The sequence below is a fragment of the Thamnophis sirtalis genome, unplaced genomic scaffold (assembly GCF_051295495.1).
Source record: "Thamnophis sirtalis isolate CommonGarterSnake01/CBP01778 unplaced genomic scaffold, rThaSir2_p1.2 scaffold_14, whole genome shotgun sequence".
Classification (NCBI taxonomy): domain Eukaryota; kingdom Metazoa; phylum Chordata; class Lepidosauria; order Squamata; family Natricidae; genus Thamnophis; species Thamnophis sirtalis.
Genome location: NW_028261394.1, coordinates 13,169,276 through 13,190,057, shown reverse-complemented (window position 1 = coordinate 13,190,057; position 20,782 = coordinate 13,169,276). Strand labels below are relative to the sequence as shown.

Here is a 20,782-nt window from a genome sequence, read left to right as displayed (position 1 = left end):
CTGAAAAGAACTCTGTTCCAACTGCCAGTTGCCTTATATTAACATGCTCTAATGCTAAGGAGTTAGAAATTCTACTCCCCCTCCCCACCTGAAAAGAACTCTGTTCCAACTGCCAGTTGCCTCACATTCTGTTACCTCAGTTCAAACTGGCAAACATTCCACTCCTTCACTCAGGAGCGGTCTGGGGCTCCTTACAGTACTAAACGTCGATACCTCATCAAAATGTCCATGCCTTCCACCTATGGAACTGCTTCCGAACTCAAGGCGGCGAGAGCAATATTCCCTTATATGTTTCACCAACCATCCCTGAGCCAACGGATTGTGAACCAAATTTCTCCTGTATAGCCTGATCACAAAGTTTCATTGCAAAGCACAGGTATCCAGCTAGTATTAAATATTACATATGCCATCAATGCCACATTCAAGCCTGCAACCATCTTTTCCACATTGAGAAAGCCTCATCTGGACTGAGTCAATACACCCAACCATAAACCAATGAAACAGGCAGGGGGTTGCATAGCAAATTAATCCACAAAGCAAACTAGCCAAGGTTAAAACTCATCAAGTTCAGCTTGGTGTGAAGGCAGCCATTAGAGCATGAATGAGTCTGGGTAACTGTCAACTAAGTTGGTGCTTCCACGTTGAATCCTCACCAAAGGCCTCCGTTGAACAGAAATGAACAGAAGTGGATTTGATTTGGTTCAAAAGAATTTTTGGCTGGCCAGGTAAGTACATATGGACTCTCCCATACGCATACTTTATGCAAAAATAGTTTCCAGTCAACCCTCAACGTAGCGTTTTTTCCTCTAATCCAAAAGAAGTCATCGTCGCAATCTTCATCTGCTTCAAAACTGTTCTTCCATTGCGGGTATTATCAAACTTTTGAGCCTATAATAAGTCGAATCCCCACCACCCCTGAGCTGTGACGTAAACTAGTCCTTTGCATTTGAAAAAGTTTTTTTTTAATTTCATATATCTAACCACAAGTATGCCATTACATTTAACCAAAGATGATTTTGCATTATTCCGTATTATATCATTCCCTCTTGCCATCAACCCACAACAGCTATCATTTGCTCTTCTGCTTTCCATGCACTATATTATACCCGATTTCATTGCCGCCCTATCTCCTCTCCCTCTCTTCTCCTCCCTACCTCCTTTCTTCCCTCTGCCATCCTTCTCTTCTCCTTCCTCTCTCTCTCCTCTTTCCACTCCTTCTTTCTCTCCTACTTCTCCTCCCTCTTCTATTTCCCTCTCTCCTATCCCTTCTTCTTCCCTACCTCCTTTCTTCCCTCTGCCTTCCCTCTCTTCTCTACTTCCCCTTCCTCTCTGTCTCCTCTTTCCACTCCTTCTTTCTCTCCTACTTCTCCTCCCCCTTTTATTTCCCCCTCTCCTATCCCCTCTCTTCCTCCTTGCCTCTACTTTTCTCCTTTCCACTCTCTCCAATTAATTTGCATGGTGTATTTCAGCGTCTGAGCACACTTTATTTAATATTGCTGGTATTGATAATTACATTCCAATAAACATTTTGCATTTATTGTCTCTCAGTTTGCAAGAAAATGCCATTGGGGATGAAGGAACGGTTGCTTTGGCCTCTGCCCTACGGGTGAACTCAACGCTGGAAGCTCTTTAGTAAGTTTCTTTGCTACCTAGGAGGGCAGCACATCAGTTAAAAGAGAGGCAGGCGGAAGCATTGGGTGGATGAGATCAGCTCCTGATGGCCCAACTTCTGGGCTCAATTGTGGTCTTCATTCAAGGACTCCTTGTATGTTTAATGGCTGTGTTGTGGCCCGCCAGCGGCCAGCAGAGCTGGCAGCAGACTCAGACAGTGAGGAGGTTGGGGAGGAACATGGGACAATCCTGGATTCTGGGGAAGGCTTTGATGAGGGCTCTGTGTTGGAGGCAGAGAGGGGGCCAGGGCCATCCAACAGTTATCAGCTGCCTTTGGAGTCGGAGATCAATAGGGCAGAAGAACAGCTGGAGCCTGTTCCCGAGGTACGCATGCACAGAGCTGCCAGGAGAAGGGAACAGTTAAAGAACAAGGGCCGAGGTGGACAGTGAATGGCCCCTCCCATAGGGAATAAAGAGGAGCAAAAGGGGAGTGGAGTTTGCAGGAGACAAATAGTTTGCTTAATTGGTTCGTGAGTCTAAAAGACTTCTTGCCAAGTATAGCATTGCATTTTGAAGATATCGGCTGGCAGCTCTCCAAGCCAGATAAGGAATTCACAGTAGCTTAATAAAAAGGGGTTTTGTTGGGACAAGGAGTCTGTTTCATGGTTGGGGTTAGAACAGGATGATGATTTATCTGTTATTTTGTTATTTCCAACACCAGAAGAGTTTAATGAACTACAATTAGATTCCTTCTCTAAACTTGAGGTCATCAAATCCCAGAAAACTGGCAGTTCTTTTGTGAGTGGAAAAACATCACATTAAAATATTAGAATAGAATAGAATAACAGAGTTGGAAGGGACTTCAGAGGACTTCTAGTCCAACCCCCTGCTTAGGCAGGAAACCCTACACAATTTCAGACAAGTCTAATTTAATTATCTATTGAATCTAATTCTATTATCTTTTGAATGGTGCTTTCATTTTCTGCAGGAATTTTATAAGTGAAAGAACCAGCCAGGAACAGTTTTGATCTCACAAGCTTCTCCTATGTGTTTCATTTTGTTCTTTTGACCATTGATCCCACCTGAGTTCCTGGATGCTCTGATGAAAGGTAGAACCTTGGCACTCTCTGATCTTGATTGTTTTCCTGAAGATGTTTCCTTACCCAACTAGGTAACATCATCATACTAGGGAGTTTGGGGTTTCCCCTTGTTTATATACAACAGCTTGACCCGGCATATCTCCACCAACCCGTGCTTTCTCATACTGACAACATTACCTAATTTGGTAATGCAACATCTTCAAGCCAACGACCAAGCTCAGGGAACACCAAGGACCCCTTGTCTCAACCCTGAGCTACAAATCTTCTCTTATACTGAATTGGTACTTTGCCAAATGGCAGGCTGGCATAGTTCGAGCCCTCTTAAAAGGTGCTGATTTGTTTGCAGCCTGCAGGTGGCGGCAATCGGGGTGAGTGGAGCCACAGCCTTGGCCGAAGCATTGGTCGTTAACAAGAACCTTGCCATCTTGGAGTAAGTAATCTCATGTTATTTCCCACAAGGAGGGATCTCATCTTGTGTGAACAACGCAGGAACTAGAAAGGAGGAAATTATTACTGTATTTTTGGAGTATAAGACGCACCTTCCCCCTCCCCCCCAAAAGGGGGTGAAAATTTGGGTGCTGAATGTAGCCCCACCCACCCCCACCAGAAGCCAAAAACAGGAGGCATGGAGGCAGCAATGGTCTGTGGCAATCCCTGGAGCCTGGAACAGCTGATTGGGGGAGTATTGGATTGGATTGGATTTATTCGATTTGTAAGCCGCCCTATTCCCCGAAGGGACTCAGGGCGGCTGAACAAAAACCAAGGGAAGGGGAACAAATACGATCCACCCACCAATCCGTTGTGTTGAATCAGGCTACAATAAGTGCTGAAGCTGACCTGGCTTGCTCAGAGTTTACAGCAGCAATCACATTCAGAAAGCACACACAAGTAACTGATTCAGAAGGATTCAAAATAATAATAATATACTGTTGTGGCCCGGCAGGAGCCATTGGAGTTGCTGCCAGACTCCAACAGCGAGGGGTCTTATGAGTCGGCCTTGGAGGAGGTGGAGGACCCTGGACAGGGTGTCGACTCTGAGCAGGGTGAGGAGAGACTGGTTGGCCACCAGGTGGCGGCAGAGCAATGGATCAGAGGGAGTGTTCAGGAAAACACTTGTGAGTTGTTTCAGGATGCACCCCGTCAAAGGGTTACTCGAGGGAAGAAACAACTGCGTAATTGTAGGAGATGATTGTGCTTAGCTGATGCTGATTAAGATCCTCTCCTGATTATAAAAGGGACTGTTTGTGCCATGCCCTGGTTGCAGGAGTCAACGTTCTCGTTCATGTTAACGAATTAAGAGAAACCAACTTGGAGAAGTAGGTTTGCTGTGAGAAGCCTGTTTGCAGTGCGACGTATGTTTATAGGACTTTTTGCCAGAGTGATTATCTCTTTGTTTATTTTGGGCTTGCAGCCAACAAGAGTCTGAACTGATTAAAACATTCTTTCGTACGTCTGTTTTGGCTTTCGTTCCTGGACAGAGAAGGGGGGGTCAGAACAATATACCATATAGGTTTTCCATGGTAGAAGTCAATACAAGCAAAACACAAGCAGTTTCACTTTCAGTTCTCAGCTAAGCCAGGCTCCATCCTGTCCCCTTGTTGCAAATTTCAGAGTCCATATAGCTCCCATTGGCTGACTTAGCTGCTCTGCCTATTTGTTGGCTGATCTGTTGACCGGTTCCACCACAAAACCGCGGTAGACAAAAGCGCGCTTGATGAAAGCGCGTACGTGACGTCATCACAGCGCGACAAAAACATCGCGCTGTGAGTGGTAAATTTAAAATTAAAGGGAAAACCTTACCCTAACCCCCCAAACCTAACCCTAAACCTAACCCTAAACCTAACCCTTAACCTAACCCTAAACCTAACCCTTAACCTAACGCTAAACCTAACGCTAAACCTAACGCTAACCCTTAACCTAACGCTAAACCTAACCCTAACGCTTAACGTAACCCTAAACCTAACCCTAACCCTTAACCTAACCCTAACCCTAAACCTAAACCTAACCCTAAACCTAACCCTTACCTTTATGTGAATCGGCTTGCTTTAATTTTATTTTAATTTCAATTTAATTTATTTTTAATTTTTTTCGTCGCGCTGCTGATGTCAGGTACGCACTTTCGGCGAGCGCGGTTTTGTCTACCGCGGTTTTGACGGGTCACGCTGTTGACCATGTGTCAGCTGAACACCATGGATGCTGGTAGGCAGAGGTAGAATTTTTCTTCTTATTATTTTCCTCCCCCAAAACTAAGGTGCGTCTTAACCTCTGAAAAATACGGTAATTTCAATTTTAAAAGATTAAAAACGTTCATGGCAGGAGATATGTCCCGCCAGCGTGACCTTCGGTGTGCATGTTGGTCCGAGGGTGCGTGTTCGGTGTGCATGTTAGAGCCGAGGTGGCGCAGTGGTTAGAGTGCAGCACTGCAGGCTACTTCAGCTGACTGTTAGCTGCAGTTCAGCGGTTCTAATCTCACCGGGTCAAGGTTGACTCAGCCTTCCATCCTTCCGAGGTGGGTAAAATAAGGACCCAGATTGTTGGGGGCGATATGCTGACTCTGTAAACCGCTTAGAGAGGGCTGAAAGCCCTATGAAGCGGTATATAAGTCTAACTGCTATTGCTATTAGTGAAAAAGACAGAGAGTTGTTTGAATGGGTGCCGTCATTCACAGTTAATAGGGAGAGACCCCTATTTTTTTCCATAGGGTCTTTATTTCTAGCCAAACCAGTGCTCTAAACATCTCCAAACTTCCTTCGAATCTCCAGGCAACTCCTTGTGTTGTTCTAGCCAATGATGAAGATGTTGAACATGAAGTTTCCATCTTTTTATTTGTGCTCTTTGAGGTGTAGTGACCATCTCCTTGACTCGATCTAAAAATCTGCTTGATTTCAATAAGGTCCAAAGTGGGAATGGGGGATTCCACTCATATATCTCAGACCCTAGCACAGTGATGGCAAACCTTTCTGAGTGCCCAAATCAGAATGCCTGTTTTTTGGCCATTTTTCCAGGCTGGTTTTGGCCAGAAAAGGACCCAGAAATCGGCACTTTTTCGGGCTCCAGCACCCGCAAAGACCAAAAACTGGCCAGTGTGCATGTGTGCGCCAGGAACCCGAAGAGCAATTGGCAATGGCGCGCATGCCCACAAAGGGCACTCATCACAGCCTTAACAGGTTGGCTGAGTCCATCTTCACCAATCTGCCGCTCACCCAAATGTGATGTGTTGCAGTTCCCATCATCCAACTGGGAATTGCTGAGATGGCTGAGCATTCTTTGGAAGTACCCTTAAGAGAGAACCAGGTTTCTCAACCTCAGCAAATTTTAAGGTGGGTGAGGAATCCTGGGAGTTGAAGTCCACGTATCTTAAAATTGCTGAGGCACACCACTAGAGTCTGTGCCAGCCTTGCCCAATTCAAGAGTTCAGTCTTAGAATCCTCCGAAAATCTCTGAAACCTATTTAGATTTCAGCTGTCCTAACTTCTCACTAGATTCATTCATTTATTCATTCATATATATTTAATGGTGTTTCTTGGATACCACCTGGGAACATTGGGGAAGGGGATCATTCCCTGCCTGGATTATGGGGATGGTGTCTCTCACTCTCCCTTTCTATCTCAGAGATGGGTGAATTGCTCCATCGAGCTGTAGCCTCTTCCTCCTCCTCCTCACGGTTCTTCCTTACTTCTGATTTCAGCCTTAGAGGAAACTCCATTGGTTTGATGGGAGCCAAGGCCATGGCCCACGCCTTGAAAGTTAACAGCACCCTCCGCAGGTTGAAGTAAGTAGCACATGTGGGAAAGGCTGCTTGTGAAGAATACTTACTGTAGGCGAGGGGTGTCCAACCCTTGGCAACTTTAAAGAATTAGGGATTTCAACTTCCGGAATTCCAGAATTTTTAAGACTGATGACTTGTGAGTTTCAACTCCCAGAATTCCCCACCAGCATGGCTGGCTGGGGAATTCTGGGTGATGAAGTCCACAAGTCTTCATATTGCCAAGCTGGGACACTCTTGGTGTATGCTATTGCTCAAAATGGAAGCAACCTCTTATGTATCTCAAAGAATTGGTTTCCTAGCTTTGATGGCAAGTTTCAGCTGCTAATGTTTAGGGTGTGTATCCTAAGAATATGAGTTCCAGGTGTAGCTATAAAGGAAGAGACAGACATTGCTATTTCTGGAACTTAAAATATATTATCCACTTAGTTTTGAATTGAATTGAATTGAATTTATTAAATTTCTATGCCGCCCAATCCCGAAGGACTCCGGTTTTAATTAGCTTCTCTTTAACATCGTGTAAAAACTACCATTGAAAAGACAAATATCTCTTCAATGGCAGTTTTTACACTCTGACAATGTGAATGGAGGCTAATGAAAGCTAAGTGGATAATATATTTTAAGTGCCGGGGATTGCAAAGTCTGTCTGTCTGTCTGTCTGTCTGTCTGTCTCTGTCTCTGCCTCTATCTATCTATCTATCTATCTATCTATCTATCTATCTATCTATCTATCATCTATCTATCTATCTATCTATCTATCTATCTATCTATCTATCTATCTATCTATCTATCTATCTATCTTTCTTTCTTTCTTTAGAGTCACAACCCCTGGTAAGCCCCAATTATGGGAGGAAGCTAACTGCTTCCATCATCTATCAATCGGCTCGTCACAAGAGTGATCAGCACAAACACACACACACACACACACACACACACACACACACACACACATATATATAATATGTGTTGCATATATGGCTTTCTGTCTGAATGGTCTCCTGGGGTGAGCCGATAGACAGAGAAAGGAAGCAGTATGCTTCTTCCCATATTTGGGCATACTAGGGGTTGTGACATAATATACTTACATACATACATACATACATACATGTATGTATGTATGTATCTCTATATATATCAATATCTCTATATATCTCTATCTCTCTGTCTCTCTATCTGTATTTCTATATCTCATATCTATCTATCTATCTATCTATCTATCTATCTATCTATCTATCTATCTATCTATCTATCTATCTATCTATCCATCCATCCATCCATCCATCCATCCATCCATCCATCCATCCATCCATCCATCCATCATCTATCTATCTATTCTATTAGGGACACAGTGACTCAGTGGCTAAAGACACTGAACTTGTCACTTGAAAGGCCAGCAGTTTGGCAGTTCGAATCCATAGCACTGCATAACGGAGTGAGCTCCCATTACTTGTCCCAGCTTCTGCGTGCGCCTTCGGCGTTTAGTCATGTGGCCACATGACCACGGAGATGCCTTCGGACAGCGTTGGCTCTTCGGCTTTGAAACAGAGATGAATACTATCCCCTAGTGTCAGGAATGACTAGCACATATGTACAAGGGGAACCTTTACCTTTACCTATATATATTCTGCTTGGGTCAGACTGAAATGGTTTTGCATTTATTATCCAGACAAAGAAGCAGACAGAGCCTACTCTAACCAATAAGGTACCTATCATCAGGAAGTTGTTACATTTGTAAAGTACAAGACTTATCAATATTTCAAGAGTGTCGTATCTTTGCTCCTAAACCAACTGGCTGCCTTGAAATGTCTTAAGCTTAAGGAAGTGCCTTAAGCTGAAAGAAACACTTTAAGCTCAAGGAAATGCAAAACAGGACTGGTGCATTGGTGATTTTTTCAAACACGGCTTTAGAGTTGCATTAGACTTTCCTTCAGGCGTAAGTCTTGATCAGTTCTTAGTATTGGTTTGGTGCTCCTCGGGATCTTTCTTAGAAAATAAAGCTACGTGTCAGATCAAAGACCCAAACACAACTAGAAAATGGCAAGACATGGGTTCTCTCCGCATGCTGAGCAAGACCCAAACCGTGTTAGAACTTCCTACCTGTGCATAGACAAGAGCCAGATGTTTCCCGGTTCTTGTTCAGCCTCCAGGAGAACTCCTTGGGCATGGATGGGGCGATCTGCATTGCCACGGCACTGACAGGAAGACACAACCTCACCTACATCAAGTAAGTACCTTTGGTGAACTAGAACAGCCTTTCCCCAAGGGGGTCCCTAGTGGAGAGGTTGGTCCAGAAGCTCCAGAAGTCCCTACTGCCATGCTTATGGTGAAGTGAAGGTCATGTGGAGTTTGGTTTTTTTAGACTCACCAGCATAATCATTAAGGCCATACAGGTGTGCCTTAGCTAGCATACTTGCCTATAATAGTGACGGTGTTTTCTGGCTGTTTTTGACTCCAAAATGGCTGAAAAACAGCCAGAAAACAGCTGAAAAATGACCCCCCCCCAAAGGCCCTAAAAATGGTCTGTTTTTGGCCATTTTCCGGTGCTCCGGCACCAGTGAAGATGCACGCTGTAAGATGCACAACGGTGTGTGTGCCCACAGAGAGGGCTCTGTGTGCTGCCTCTGGCACATGTGCTATAGGTTTGCCAACATGGGCCTATAAGCTTAGACATTCTGGACCTCTAATGCACAGGTAAGTGTCAACCAAGAAGACCGCAGTGCTTGGAAAAATCAAAGGCACTTGAAAAAGAAATCAACAGAAAGCAAGGTGGCCAACCGTTGCCACTGATGATCCAAGCAGGAGCTCCAAGCAGCTGTTAGGCTTTCTGAAATGATGGGTTTGGTCAAGATGGGGCAGAAGGGACTGAATGACAACCAATGGCAGAAACTAAGCACTGAAGGTACAACCCACACCTCATCCCAACCTGATGCAATTGGCTAGCTGGTCAGTCTAAAGGAAGTTTTTGTGTTGAAGTGGCCCCCTCTAAAGCTTCCTTCTTTTTTGTTTCTCCCACAGCTTACTGGGAAATAAAATCGGCGAGTCGGGAGCGAAGGTGATTTCCGAGGCCATCCGAGCCAAAACCCCTAGCTGCGTGGTGGAGATATAAAGCACCATTGGGACTACGTTGGAGGAAGAAGGTGGCGTTTCGCGTGCCTGGATGGACACCTTCCCTGTGCCCATTTGACTGAGGGCATGGTGAAAGGATGGGTGTCCTTGAAGGCCCGGGATAGACCTGAAGGGGAGATGCAGCCATGAAACTGAGATCAAAGAGAAGCCCGACTCACTCTCAACCAATCAGGAGCATCCTTGATTTTTTGCTCTTGAGGAGGATGCTTGGATGAAGCAGCATGACCAAAGCTGATTTGAGAGAGGCCGGTAGATTGATTTTGGAATTATGGTATTTTTCAGAGTATAAGATGCACCTCCCCCCCCAAAAAAAGAGGGTGAAAATCTGGGTGTGTCTTATATTTTTTGATCGTTTTTGCCACCACCACCCTTCAGCCTCCAGAAGCACTCTACAAGCCTCCCAAAGCCTATGCATGCCCTTTTTTTTGTGTGTGCAAAAAATGGGCAATTTTTTGCTCTTTTTTTGCCCCCCCCCCCCCCCCCCGGAGCACTTTGCAGGCCTCTCAAACTCTCTGCATGTCCCATTTTTCACACAAAAAAAAAACGAGGCGTGCAGAGAGTTTGGAGAGTCTGCAGAGTGCAAACACAGTTTTTTAAAAAATTGCCTCTTCAAAATCTTGGTGTATCTTACAGTCTGAAAAATACGGTACGTTTTCTTGACTTTGTCAACTGGGTGCAAAGATAACAGAGTAAAGACAAGGGAGAGGAAGTGAAGAGCATTTACTGGCAAAATACAGGAACGTTACAGTCAAAATCAGAAGGAAAGAAGATGGTCATTGCCAATCTAAGAGTTGCGAATCAAGGCAGATGTCAGTACAGAACAAAGTTCACACTTCCTGGCTTGAGCAAAATGGTCTATCAAATGCTTCCATGAATCTGAAGAGAGACGCTTCTACAGACGGACCAGGGATGGGATTAGAATTGTATATGATTAATTCAGTTAAAATAAACTCTTTGTTTTTCCTAGAGCTATTTTCCCTCTCTCTCTGATGAGAGTTTCCTCAATGGACCAACTTGGAATTGGATGTATCAATTAGCTTCAAGGACAAATGGGAGTTCAAACAACTGGAGAAGCTCAAAACCCTTCAGCTTCTCCTCCTCGTAAGGAGTTTTCTCCACTTAGCTCAACTGACAATTTTGCCTTGATCTTTTGACCAAAAAATAATAAGTATTATTTTTCATCTGTCCCGGACAGTTGGCTTCTTGAGGGCTCAACTGCAATCTGTAAAGTAGAGACAAATTCAGGTTCATCCTAAGTCATCCTAAACTGCTCTTTGATACAAAATTTTGTTTCTAGACTGTTTCTAGAAGGGACTTCCATGGTGTGTGTGTGTGTGTGTGTGTTGCATTTGGGCTGATAAGGCAACAAGGCAACATAAAAAACTGGCTTTCTGCCTGGATGGCTCCTAGGGTGAGCCGATAGACAGAAAAGGGAAGCAGTATGCTCCCTCCCATATTTAGGTATACCAGGGTTTGTGACACAATACATATATATATATATATATATCTCATCACTCTCTTGGACAGCTTGCCCTGCCTCAACATAGCCTCATCACACGGATAGTCATGGGCAAGTTGTCATTCGTCATCCCGGTTGAGGTTCCTCAGAAATCATTATCGCTCTCCTCCAGTGGCTCCGGCTTCCTGACCCTCCGATTGGCCTTGGTGGGGGAGATGTCCATGCTGTCATCTTCCAAATCATCATCGTCATCATCGTCATCATCATCCAGGTCAATTTCACTTTCCTCTGAGTCTTCCTGTAGGAAAAAGTGTGCTTGGGTTATCTGATATTTAAAAAAATACACGCCCTGGTCTTGAAGAATTAATATAGATAATATTTATCCATTAAGAATGAATGAACACAGTTGCTACCCAGTTAAATAATCTATGGTCGCTTTAGTTCATTGGGAATAAAAGCTGCAATTTTAAGGAATGTAGCGCTCTGTTGATGTGTTTGAGAGGGACACAGCGAGGCCTGGAGGACGATCCTTGTCCCCTCTAAGGCAACCTTGCCATCCTCTGAAAATTATATTTCTACGGGGAAGTACAATGAAAAAAGGAAGCTTTTGATGGGAAAGAAACAGATTTATACTGCCAAACTTGCCTTTCCATTAAAAACAAACAAACCCAGAAACAGGAATATTATACTTCCTGATTCTCACATCCTCTAGTACAAGGGTGTCAAACTTGATTTTATTGAGGGCCGCATCAGGGTTGTGCTTGACCTTGGGGAGCATGTGGGGGCGTGGCCAGCTTGTGTCAGGGGCACCTGTGTTGGCCCGAGCACTCTGCCAGCAAAAATGGAGCTCCATTTTTATTGGCAGAGGGCTGCACGAGGCTGGAGCAACCAAAAATGGCTCCATTTTCACTGGCAGAGGCACCTCGGGAGGATCCTTCACTGATCCCAGGGTGGCCCCACGGGCCAGATCTAAGCATTCCACAGGCCAGATTTGGCTCACGGGGCCTTGAGTTTTGACACCCCTGGCTCTAGTGGGTTTCACCAAAACACAATTGAAACCTTCATAGGTTGCGACAACCCAGAAAATTAGGGCTAAATATGGTTTGACAGAAGTACTCCCGAGAAAGTACATTTGCTTCTTAGTTCTGGGATGACTTCCTTTCATGAGCCCCAGTGGCACAGTGGTTAGAGTGCAGTACTGCAGGCTATTTCTGATGCCTGCTGGCTGCCTGCAATTTGGCAGTTCAAATCTCACCAGACTCAAGGTTGACTCAGCCTTCTATCCTTCCGAGGTGGATTAAAACGAGGAGCCAGATTGTTGGGGGCAAATATGCTGACTCTAAACCGTGCTGTAGAGGGGTGTAAAGCACTGTGAAGCGGTATATAAGTCTAAGTGCTATTGCTCTTTTCCCCTTCCTTCCTTCCTTCCTTCCTTCCTTCCTTCCTTCCTTCCTTCCTTCCTTCCTTCCTTCCTTCCTTCCTTCCTTCCTTCCTTCCCTCCCATGGTGCACAGTGGTTAGAATGCAGCATTTCAGGCTAACTGACCATTGCCAGCAGTTCAATCCTGACCGGCTCAAGGTTTATTCAGCCGAGGTGGGTAAAATGAGGACCCAGATTGTTGGGGGCAAGAGGCTGACTCTGTAAACTGCTTAGAGAAGGCTGGGAAGCACTGTGAAGCGGTGTAGAAGTCTAAGGGCTATTGCTATTAGATCAAAGTGTCTCAATCTTGGTGAGCTGAAGATGGGTGGACTTCAACTCCCAGAAGTCCACCCAACTTCAGCTCACCAAGATTGAGACACTTTGATTTAATAGCAATAGCATTCGATCAATAGATCTAATAGCAATAGAATTCTGGGAGTTGAAGTCCACTCATCTTGCAAGTTTGCCAAGGTTGAAACACACTGCATTAGATCCAAACCCACCACCACCACTACCTCCCTTGCTGGTGGTCTCCAGACACAAGGTGAAGTTGGGGAGAAGTTGCTGTGGCTGGCCTCCATCCCTAGCAGACGGGATGCCAGCTCTCGCGTCTTACCTTCATCCCTGTCCTCCCATCGCCAAGGGCTTCTGATGGTGAGCCAGGACCCCAGGAGCAGAGAAGAGAGGCAAGGGGTATTGTGGGCAAGGGAGGAGGAGGAGGAGGAGGAGGAGGAGGAGGAGGAGGAGGAGGAGGAGGAGGAGGAGGAGGAGGCACGGGGGGGGGTGACAGGCCGGAAAGACAACGCACCTTCGCCTTGACTCGGGAAGCTTTGCGCATTTTGGTTCGGGCTTGGGCTGCCCCGATCTTTGGGAGCAGCAGAATGCGAGGCCACGCAAGATGGAGGTAGGAAGAAATTAAGAGGAACGACACCAGAGAGGGTTAAAAAAAAGTGTGAGTGCAAAAGGCAGCAAATAGAAAAGAGAATTCACATCCGAACAAGGCGGGAGGAGACAGCTTTAGCAGAGTGATTGGCTCAAGCAGGACGGGACCAAGCTCTAGGGCATGGGTGTCAAACTCGATTTCATTGAGGGCCACATCAGGGTTGTGTTTGACCTCAGGGGAGCCAGGGTGGGCATGGCCAGCTCGACGTCACTCGTATCAGGCACCTGTGGTGGCCCAAGCGCACTGCCAACGAAAACCGAGCTCCGTTTTCGCTGGGGGAGAGTTGCAGGAGGCTGTCATTGCTGAAAACAGAGGTCGGGAGGGCCAGGCGCGGTTCTCCCAAGCTCCATTTTTAACAATGTTTTTATTATACATTTTCCATTATACGACAGCACATTTTCAATTTTATGTCCATCTCTTTCATCTCTTTCCTTCTCCCCTCCACTTCCCTCCTCCTCTCCTCTCCTCCCTCCTCCTCCTCTCTCCTCCCTACTTCCCTCCCCTCCCCTACTTCTCTCCCCTCCTTTTTCCTCTCCTCTCCCCTCTTCTCCACTCCCCTCTCCTTCCCTTTCTCCTACTCCTCCCCTCTCTCCTTTCCCCTCTCTGCATCCCTCTTGTCTCCTTCCTTCTCCTCTCCTCCCCTTCCCTCCACTCTCTCCTTCTCCTCTCCCTACTTCCCTCCCTTTTCTTCTCCTCTCCCCTCTCCTCCACTTCCCTCTCCTTCTCTTTCTCCTACTCCTCCACTCCCCTCTCTGCTTCCCTCTTCTGTCTCCTTTCTTCTCCTCTTCTCCCCTCTCCTTCTCCTCTCCCCTCCCTACTTCCTTCCCCTCTTTTCCTCTCCTTCTATCCCCTCTCTTTCCACTTCCCTCTCCTTCCCTTTCTCCCACTCATCCACTCCCCTCTCTGCTTCCCTCTTCTGTCTCCTTTCTTCTCCTCTCCTCTCCTCCACTCTCCCTCTCTACTTCTCTCCCCTCCCCTCCCTTTTCCTCTCCTCTTCACTTCCCTCTCCTTCCCTTTTCCCACTCCTCCACTCCCCTCTCTGCTTCCCTCTTCTGTCTCCTTCCTTCTCCTCTCCTCCCCTCCTCTCCTCTCCCCTCTCTACTTCTCTCCCCTCCCTTTTCCTCTCTTCTCCACTTCCCTCTCCTTCCCTTTCTCCTACTCCTGCACTCCCCTCTCTCCTTTCCCCTCTCTGCTTCCCTCTTCTGTCTCCTTCCTTCTCCTCCACTCTCCTCTCCCCTCTCTACTTCCCTCCTTTCCCTTTTCCTCTCCTCCACTTCCTTCTCCTTCCCTTTCTTCCACTCCTCCACTCCCCTCTCTGCTTCCCTCTTCTGTCTCCTTCCTTCTCCTCTCCTCTCCTCCCCTCCCCTCTCCTCCTCTCCCCTCTTTACTTCTCTCCCCTCCTTTTTCCTGTCCTCTTCTCCACTTCCCTATCCTTCCCTTTCTCCTACTCCTTCACTCCCCTCTCTCCTTTCCTCTTTCTGCTTCCCTCTTCTGTCTCCTTCCTTCTCCTCTTCCCTAGGCCTTTCTCCCCTCCTCCACTCCACTTCCCACTCTCCCTTCATCTCTCCCACCTCCATTTTTGCTGGCAGAGGCACCTCGGCTGATCATTTGCTGTTCCCAGGGAGGTCCCGCGGGCCAGATCTTAGCATCCCAGGGGCCGGATCCAGCCCCAGAATCTTGAGTTTGAGACCCCTGTTTCTGCGGAGTCTATTTGTGGGTAGTTGCTGATATTACAGACCTGTGCTTGCTAAGCAAAGCGGAGAACCGCAGCCAATTCTACGCATATTTTTTTTGCCATGCTTGTTAAATGAATCACTGCAGTTTTTAAGTGAATCAGGCGATCGTTAAGCAGATCTGGCTTCCCCCATTGACTGCTTCTCGGTGATGAAGGGAATAGAATAGAATAATACAGTTGGAAGGGACCATGGAGGTCTTCTAGTCCAACCCCCTGCCTAGGGAGGAAACCCTACACCACTTCAGACAAATGGATATCCAACATCTTTTTAAAGACTTCCAGTGTTGGGGCATTCACAGTTGTTCCACTGATTAATTGTTCTAACTGTCAGGAAATTTCTCCTTAGTTCTAAGTTGCTTCTCTCCTTGATTAGTTTCCATCCATTGCTCCTTGTCCTGCCTTCAGATGCTTTGGAAATTAGCTTGACTCCCTCTTCTTTGCGGCAACCCCTGAGATATTGGAAGACTGCTATCATGTCTCCCCTGGTCCTTCTTTTCATCAAACTAGACATACCCAGTTCCTGTAACCATTCTTCATATGTTTTAGCCTCCAGTCCCCTAATCATCTTTGTTGCTCTTCTCTGCACTCTTTCTAGAGTCTCCACATCATTTATACATCGTGGTGACCAAAACTGGATGCCGTATTCCAAGTGTGGCCTTACCAAGGCATTATAAAGTGGTATTAGCACTTCACGTGACCTTAATTGTATCCCTCTGTTTATTCATCCTGGAACTGTGTTGGCTTTTTTGGCAGCTGCTGCACACGGCTGGCTCACATTTAAACTTTGGAGTATTGCAACCGTCACAAATACTTGTTGGTTGCTGAATGCCTGAATTCGGATCTTGTGACCACAGAGATGGAGTGATGGTTTTAAGTGGGAGGACTGGATGTAAGTCCCTTTTTTTTAGTCCTGTTGTAACTGTGAACAGCCGCTAATGGATTGGTTGCAAGGACTTTCCGTATTGTAGAGCAGCCAATGATAAGGGCCATGTTTCTCATTTCTATTCACACTGGAGTCAAAAGGGCATCTTATACAAATATAAATTGGTATAAATATAAAAATTCAGCCCAATCCTGAATGCCTGGAGCAAAATAAAAGCCATGGGACTAAGGAGTAAATTGCAAAATTTAAGTATTTAAATAAATTCAGGCCCATGCTATTAATTCTGGGAAATAGGTAGTTAGTGGTGTCTGAAGATATTATACTGCAAAAGCAGTTTATTCTCAGTATTCATGAGCACTTTTAATCAGAGCGAATTATATAAATCATCCCAAAGTTCATTCACAATCCCAGATGCTTTTAGTATGCGGAACACACATTTATTTTGAATAGACAGGTAGTCCTCGACTTACGACCACAATTGAGCCCAACCTTTCTGTTGTTAAGCGAGACATTTTTTTTCAAGGAGGGTCGCCCCATTTTACAACCTTTCTTGTCACGGTTGTTAAGTGGCTCGCTGCTGTCGTTAGAGTAGTAACACGATTGTTAAGTGAATCTGGCTATCCCCATGGACTTCGCTTGTCAGAAGGTCGCAACGGGGGAATGTGTGACCCTGGGACGCTGCAGCCATCATAAATATGAACCGGTTGCCAAGCCTCTGCACAAGTCGTAACTGTGAACAACGGCCATCAGTCACCTTCATCAGTGCCGTTGTAACTTTGAACGGTCACTAAGCGAATCATTGTAAGTTGAGGACTACTGTGCTATACAGATGAAGCATCAGCTACAGAAATCATAAGATTTATAGTGGAACACACTGTCTTCAGATTGTTCGCAATCCTAGTTTACCCTCCCCAGCCTCTGATTTAAATAAGAAGGTTCAACCTTGCCCAATTTAAGTAATTAATGAATCCAATTTAGAAACCACCCACCTGCCTTAGAGAGGGACTCGGTGGGTGTACAAATAAAACAGTCAAACATAAAAACAACTACCGTATTTTTCGGACTATAAGACGCACCGGTGTATAAAGCGCACCAAGATTTCAAAGAGGTAAGTAAGAAAAAAATGTTTTGGCCTCTCTGGCCCCCAGAAGCACTTCGCAGGCTTCAGCAGGGCAGGGGGAAGGCAAAAACGGGGGCATTTCCCCCTTCCCCCAGCCCTGGGGAAGCCTGCAGAGTCCTTCTGGGGGCTGAAGGGGGGGGGGGAACGCCTCCATTTTTGCGAAAAATGGCTTCGAGAGACCAAAAATGGCTGTATTCATAGTATAAGATGCACCAACATTTCCACACCCTTTGAGGGGAGGGGAGAAGGTGCATCTTATAGTCCGAAAAATACGATATATACATTTTAAACAAGAGACACTGAAAAGCCAACATTCAAAAGTTCATTAAATAATGGTTACTTTAAACCCGGTAGTAACTATGTGCATAAGAAATGGGTTTTGGTTTAAGGATAAATAAACGCAAAACTGCAGTGGTGGGAAATGAGCGGAAACCTTTTCCCGCTTTCCTTCACACAGGGAAACCATTAAAATAACCTTTGCTTCTAATTTGCAAAAAAAAAAGTGCACGGGAACTCATGTTTCAACGTTAGCGTGGGATTTCAGCCACAGCCACGACTTACCTCGTCCTCCGTGTCTCCCCCGTGCATGGTTCCAACAAGCCGCTTGCTCGGCCGCCCTGAAACACACAATTATTTGTCAGGAAGTGTAACGAAAATATTAAGCCAAGCTCCGGCAGGACCATCGATAAATAAACAGGTACTGCAGGTGGCGTGCAGAGCCCTCTCTGCAGGCGTGCCAGCCATCGCCCCAGCTCAGCTCCACTGGGCATGTGCGTGCGCCTCCCTCCGGCCAGCTTGTCTTGGGGTCTCTGCCGCGCATCCATAGGGGGTGGGTGAGGCGCATGCACTGGGGGGCGCTTGCATTGCATTTTGCAGCCTCATGCCCCGTTTTGGCTTCCAGGTGCAGGAGGCCTTCCAGGTCCAAAATGGGGCGTGGGGGGGCACACACGTGCATGCACAGGGGGTGTGCGTGCATGCGCGCATGCGCGGGGAGGCTCCATTGCATTATGGGTATGGGCACCTGACAACAAAAAGGTTAGCCATCACTGACATAGATGTTTCCATTGTCAGTAGAGCTATCCAAGGTAGAAATGTTCACACCTGTCAGAATGGGCACCTTTTTGGTGGGATTCTGCCCCTCCAAAGGAGCACCTTTTCCTTTGGCTCAGGTTGAATTTGGTAAGATGGGCTTAAACTGAAGGAAACTGACTTGGTCTAAGACTGTTGGTCGTCTACTTTCAAAAAGTTTTCACTGTTAGCATCTGAGGTTGTGGGTCCTTCCACCAGGAAACAGGGAATGGGTGTTTTATTCCTGAACAGTTGTTGGTGGGGGGAGCATGTGAAAGAATGCCACAGGTTTTACACACACACACACACACACACACACACACACACACACACACACACACACACACACACACACACCAGCTTTGGGGTGAGAAAGATGCTCAAGAATATCTTGGCTTAACTCTTCTTGACCTAAGAGAAAAAGAAACTGTGGAGCCCTTGATGTTCTCTGAGCTCGGTTGTTTACTCGCAGGCGTGTCATTATCCAACTAGGTAAGGAAAGGAATGCACCAAACTTGTATATTAACAGAGAGGAAACTCCCATAGCTTTCTAACACTGATGATATTACGTAGCTGGGTAATGAAACGTCCTCATGAAAACAACCCAGCTCAGAGAGCACCAAGGACACCAGAGTTCAACCCTGAGCAACAAATATTCTCTTCTATTGAAACAAGAAACTGTCAGGCTTTCCAAAATACGGTCAATGTAGCCTCTATAATAATAAATAAAGAGTTTTATCGTATTTCTTGTAGAGTTTGTTTTCCTCGCTCGTTCTCAAAAGGCTGACAGCAAAGGACACATTTTTAATCCCTGTAAATTCTCTTCCTTTTGGATTTCATCTGGAATTTGGAGAAAGGCCAGCTGTGTCTAAAATCACCTCTGGAATAAGGCACTCTTTAGCATTTTAAATCTGGAAAGCCTTTCTTTTTTTTACGCTGGTACAAACTGACATTGCTTTATCTGTTCAAAACCATTTTTTGAAAGCCGTTTGGGAAGGGGACAGAGGAGCAGATGGACCCACCGTGCATCAACATCTCCATGGCTGTGTGTTGCTTGATCAGCTGCCGGTCTTCCAGGTCACTGTCCGATCCTTCGTCCTCATGAATCTCCATGTCTGAGTCATCGTGACCTGCATAAAAACGAGAATCCCTTTGAGTTCAAAACATATGAAGAACGGTTGTAGGAACTGGGCATGGCTAGTCTAGGGAAGAGAAGGACAAGGGGAGACAGGAGAGCAGCCTTCCAATATTTGAGGGGCTGCCACAGAGAGGAGGGGGTCAAGCTATTTTCCAAAGTACCCGAAGGCCAGACAAGGAACAATGGATGGAAACTGATCAAGGAGAGATTCAACCTGGAAATAAGGAGACATTTTCTGACAGTGAGAACAATCAACCCACAGAATGTTCAGAAGTTGTGGGAGTTTCGTCACTGAAGGCTTTCAAGAAGAGACTGGACTGTCATCTGTCAGAAATGGTGGAGGGTCTCCAGCTTGGGCGGGTATGTGTGTATTGGACTAGATGACCCACAAGGTCCCTTCCAACTCTGTTAATCTGTAAAGGATACTGAGACTCTAGAAAGAGTGCAGAGAAGAGCAACCAGGATGATGAGGGGAGTGGAGGCTGAAACATACGATGAACAGTTGCGGGAACTGGGCATGGCTAGTCTAGGAAAGAGAAGGACCAGGGAGACAGGATAGCAGTCTTCCAATATTTGAGGGGCTGCCACAGAGAGGAGGGCATCAGGCTATTTTCAAAGCATCTGAAGGCCAGACAAGGAATGATGGATGGAAACTGATCGAGAGATTCAACTTCAATGGTGTAGGGTCTCCTGCCTGGGCAGGGGGCTGGACTAGATGACCCACAAGGTCCCTTCCAACCCTGGTAATCTGTTAAAGTTATTATCTGCCAGAGAGGCAGGATGAGGGTGTCACCCTTTGAAAGAACAAAAGAGACTGCCGGCCACTAAGAGGCTGCTGCGCGGTGATAAGGAACACGGAAGCAAGTCCCTTTTTTTCAGTGCTGTTGTAACTCTGGACAGTCACTAAACAAACGGTTGCATGCTGAGGACTAACTGTAGCAAGAAAAGAAAGCCACGGCTTTTTTGAATTTGTAATCGAGGATGACCTTCTCAGATTGTAAAACAAGGGCGAATGGAAGATTGCACACAATGCAAAAGGTTCAAAAAAACCCACCCCAGGTATATCAACGGGATGAATTCTGTTAATTTTGCCATTGCTATTATATATTCCCCAAAAATCCAGTTTCCCAGTCTTGGCAAAACTGTCCCTTTTTCAGTGCTGAGCCAAAGCTATCCTTGCAGTCAGAAAAAAGCATAGATCTTACTAAAGGTATTTTTCCTTCTTCAGTAAGATCAAAAAATGTGAAAGAATGCAATAAATTTTGGAAATAAAAATGGCGACGGTTCACAAAGATCTCTAGGTGCAAATGGAAATACATACCATTTATATAGCAAGGCAGATGAAGTAGGAACGCTTACATGGATTACTTTATTTAAAGAGGAAAATATGTTTGTATTTGGACATCACTTCTGG

The 20,782-nt window shown here is 45.9% G+C and overlaps 2 protein-coding genes across 3 annotated transcripts in view; one reads left to right on the top strand and one right to left on the bottom strand.

Moving 5' to 3' along the window:
- The window catches only part of NLRC3 (NLR family CARD domain containing 3), a 41,650-nt gene extending 31,627 nt beyond the window's left edge, over positions 1 to 10,023 (top strand). Inside the window, exons 14-18 of the mRNA XM_087728928.1 lie at positions 1,549 to 1,632; positions 3,058 to 3,141; positions 6,400 to 6,483; positions 8,618 to 8,701; positions 9,493 to 10,023. Of these exons, the coding sequence (XP_087585054.1) occupies positions 1,549 to 1,632; positions 3,058 to 3,141; positions 6,400 to 6,483; positions 8,618 to 8,701; positions 9,493 to 9,583 (427 nt within the window). The 3' untranslated portion in view covers positions 9,584 to 10,023. The remainder of the gene's footprint in view (positions 1 to 1,548; positions 1,633 to 3,057; positions 3,142 to 6,399; positions 6,484 to 8,617; positions 8,702 to 9,492) is intronic.
- A 283-nt stretch (positions 10,024 to 10,306) lies between these two features.
- The window catches only part of IFT38 (intraflagellar transport 38), a 58,323-nt gene continuing 47,847 nt past the window's right edge, over positions 10,307 to 20,782 (bottom strand). The window contains exons 10-13 of one of the 2 annotated variants that reach the window (XM_087728687.1): positions 19,253 to 19,360; positions 17,724 to 17,779; positions 13,290 to 13,346; positions 10,307 to 11,360 (exon numbers count right to left, since the gene is read on the bottom strand). In XM_087728687.1, the coding sequence (XP_087584813.1) occupies positions 11,208 to 11,360; positions 13,290 to 13,346; positions 17,724 to 17,779; positions 19,253 to 19,360 (374 nt within the window). In that variant the 3' untranslated portion in view covers positions 10,307 to 11,207. The remainder of the gene's footprint in view (positions 11,361 to 13,289; positions 13,347 to 17,723; positions 17,780 to 19,252; positions 19,361 to 20,782) is intronic. The other variant, XM_087728688.1, reaches the window with a different exon arrangement.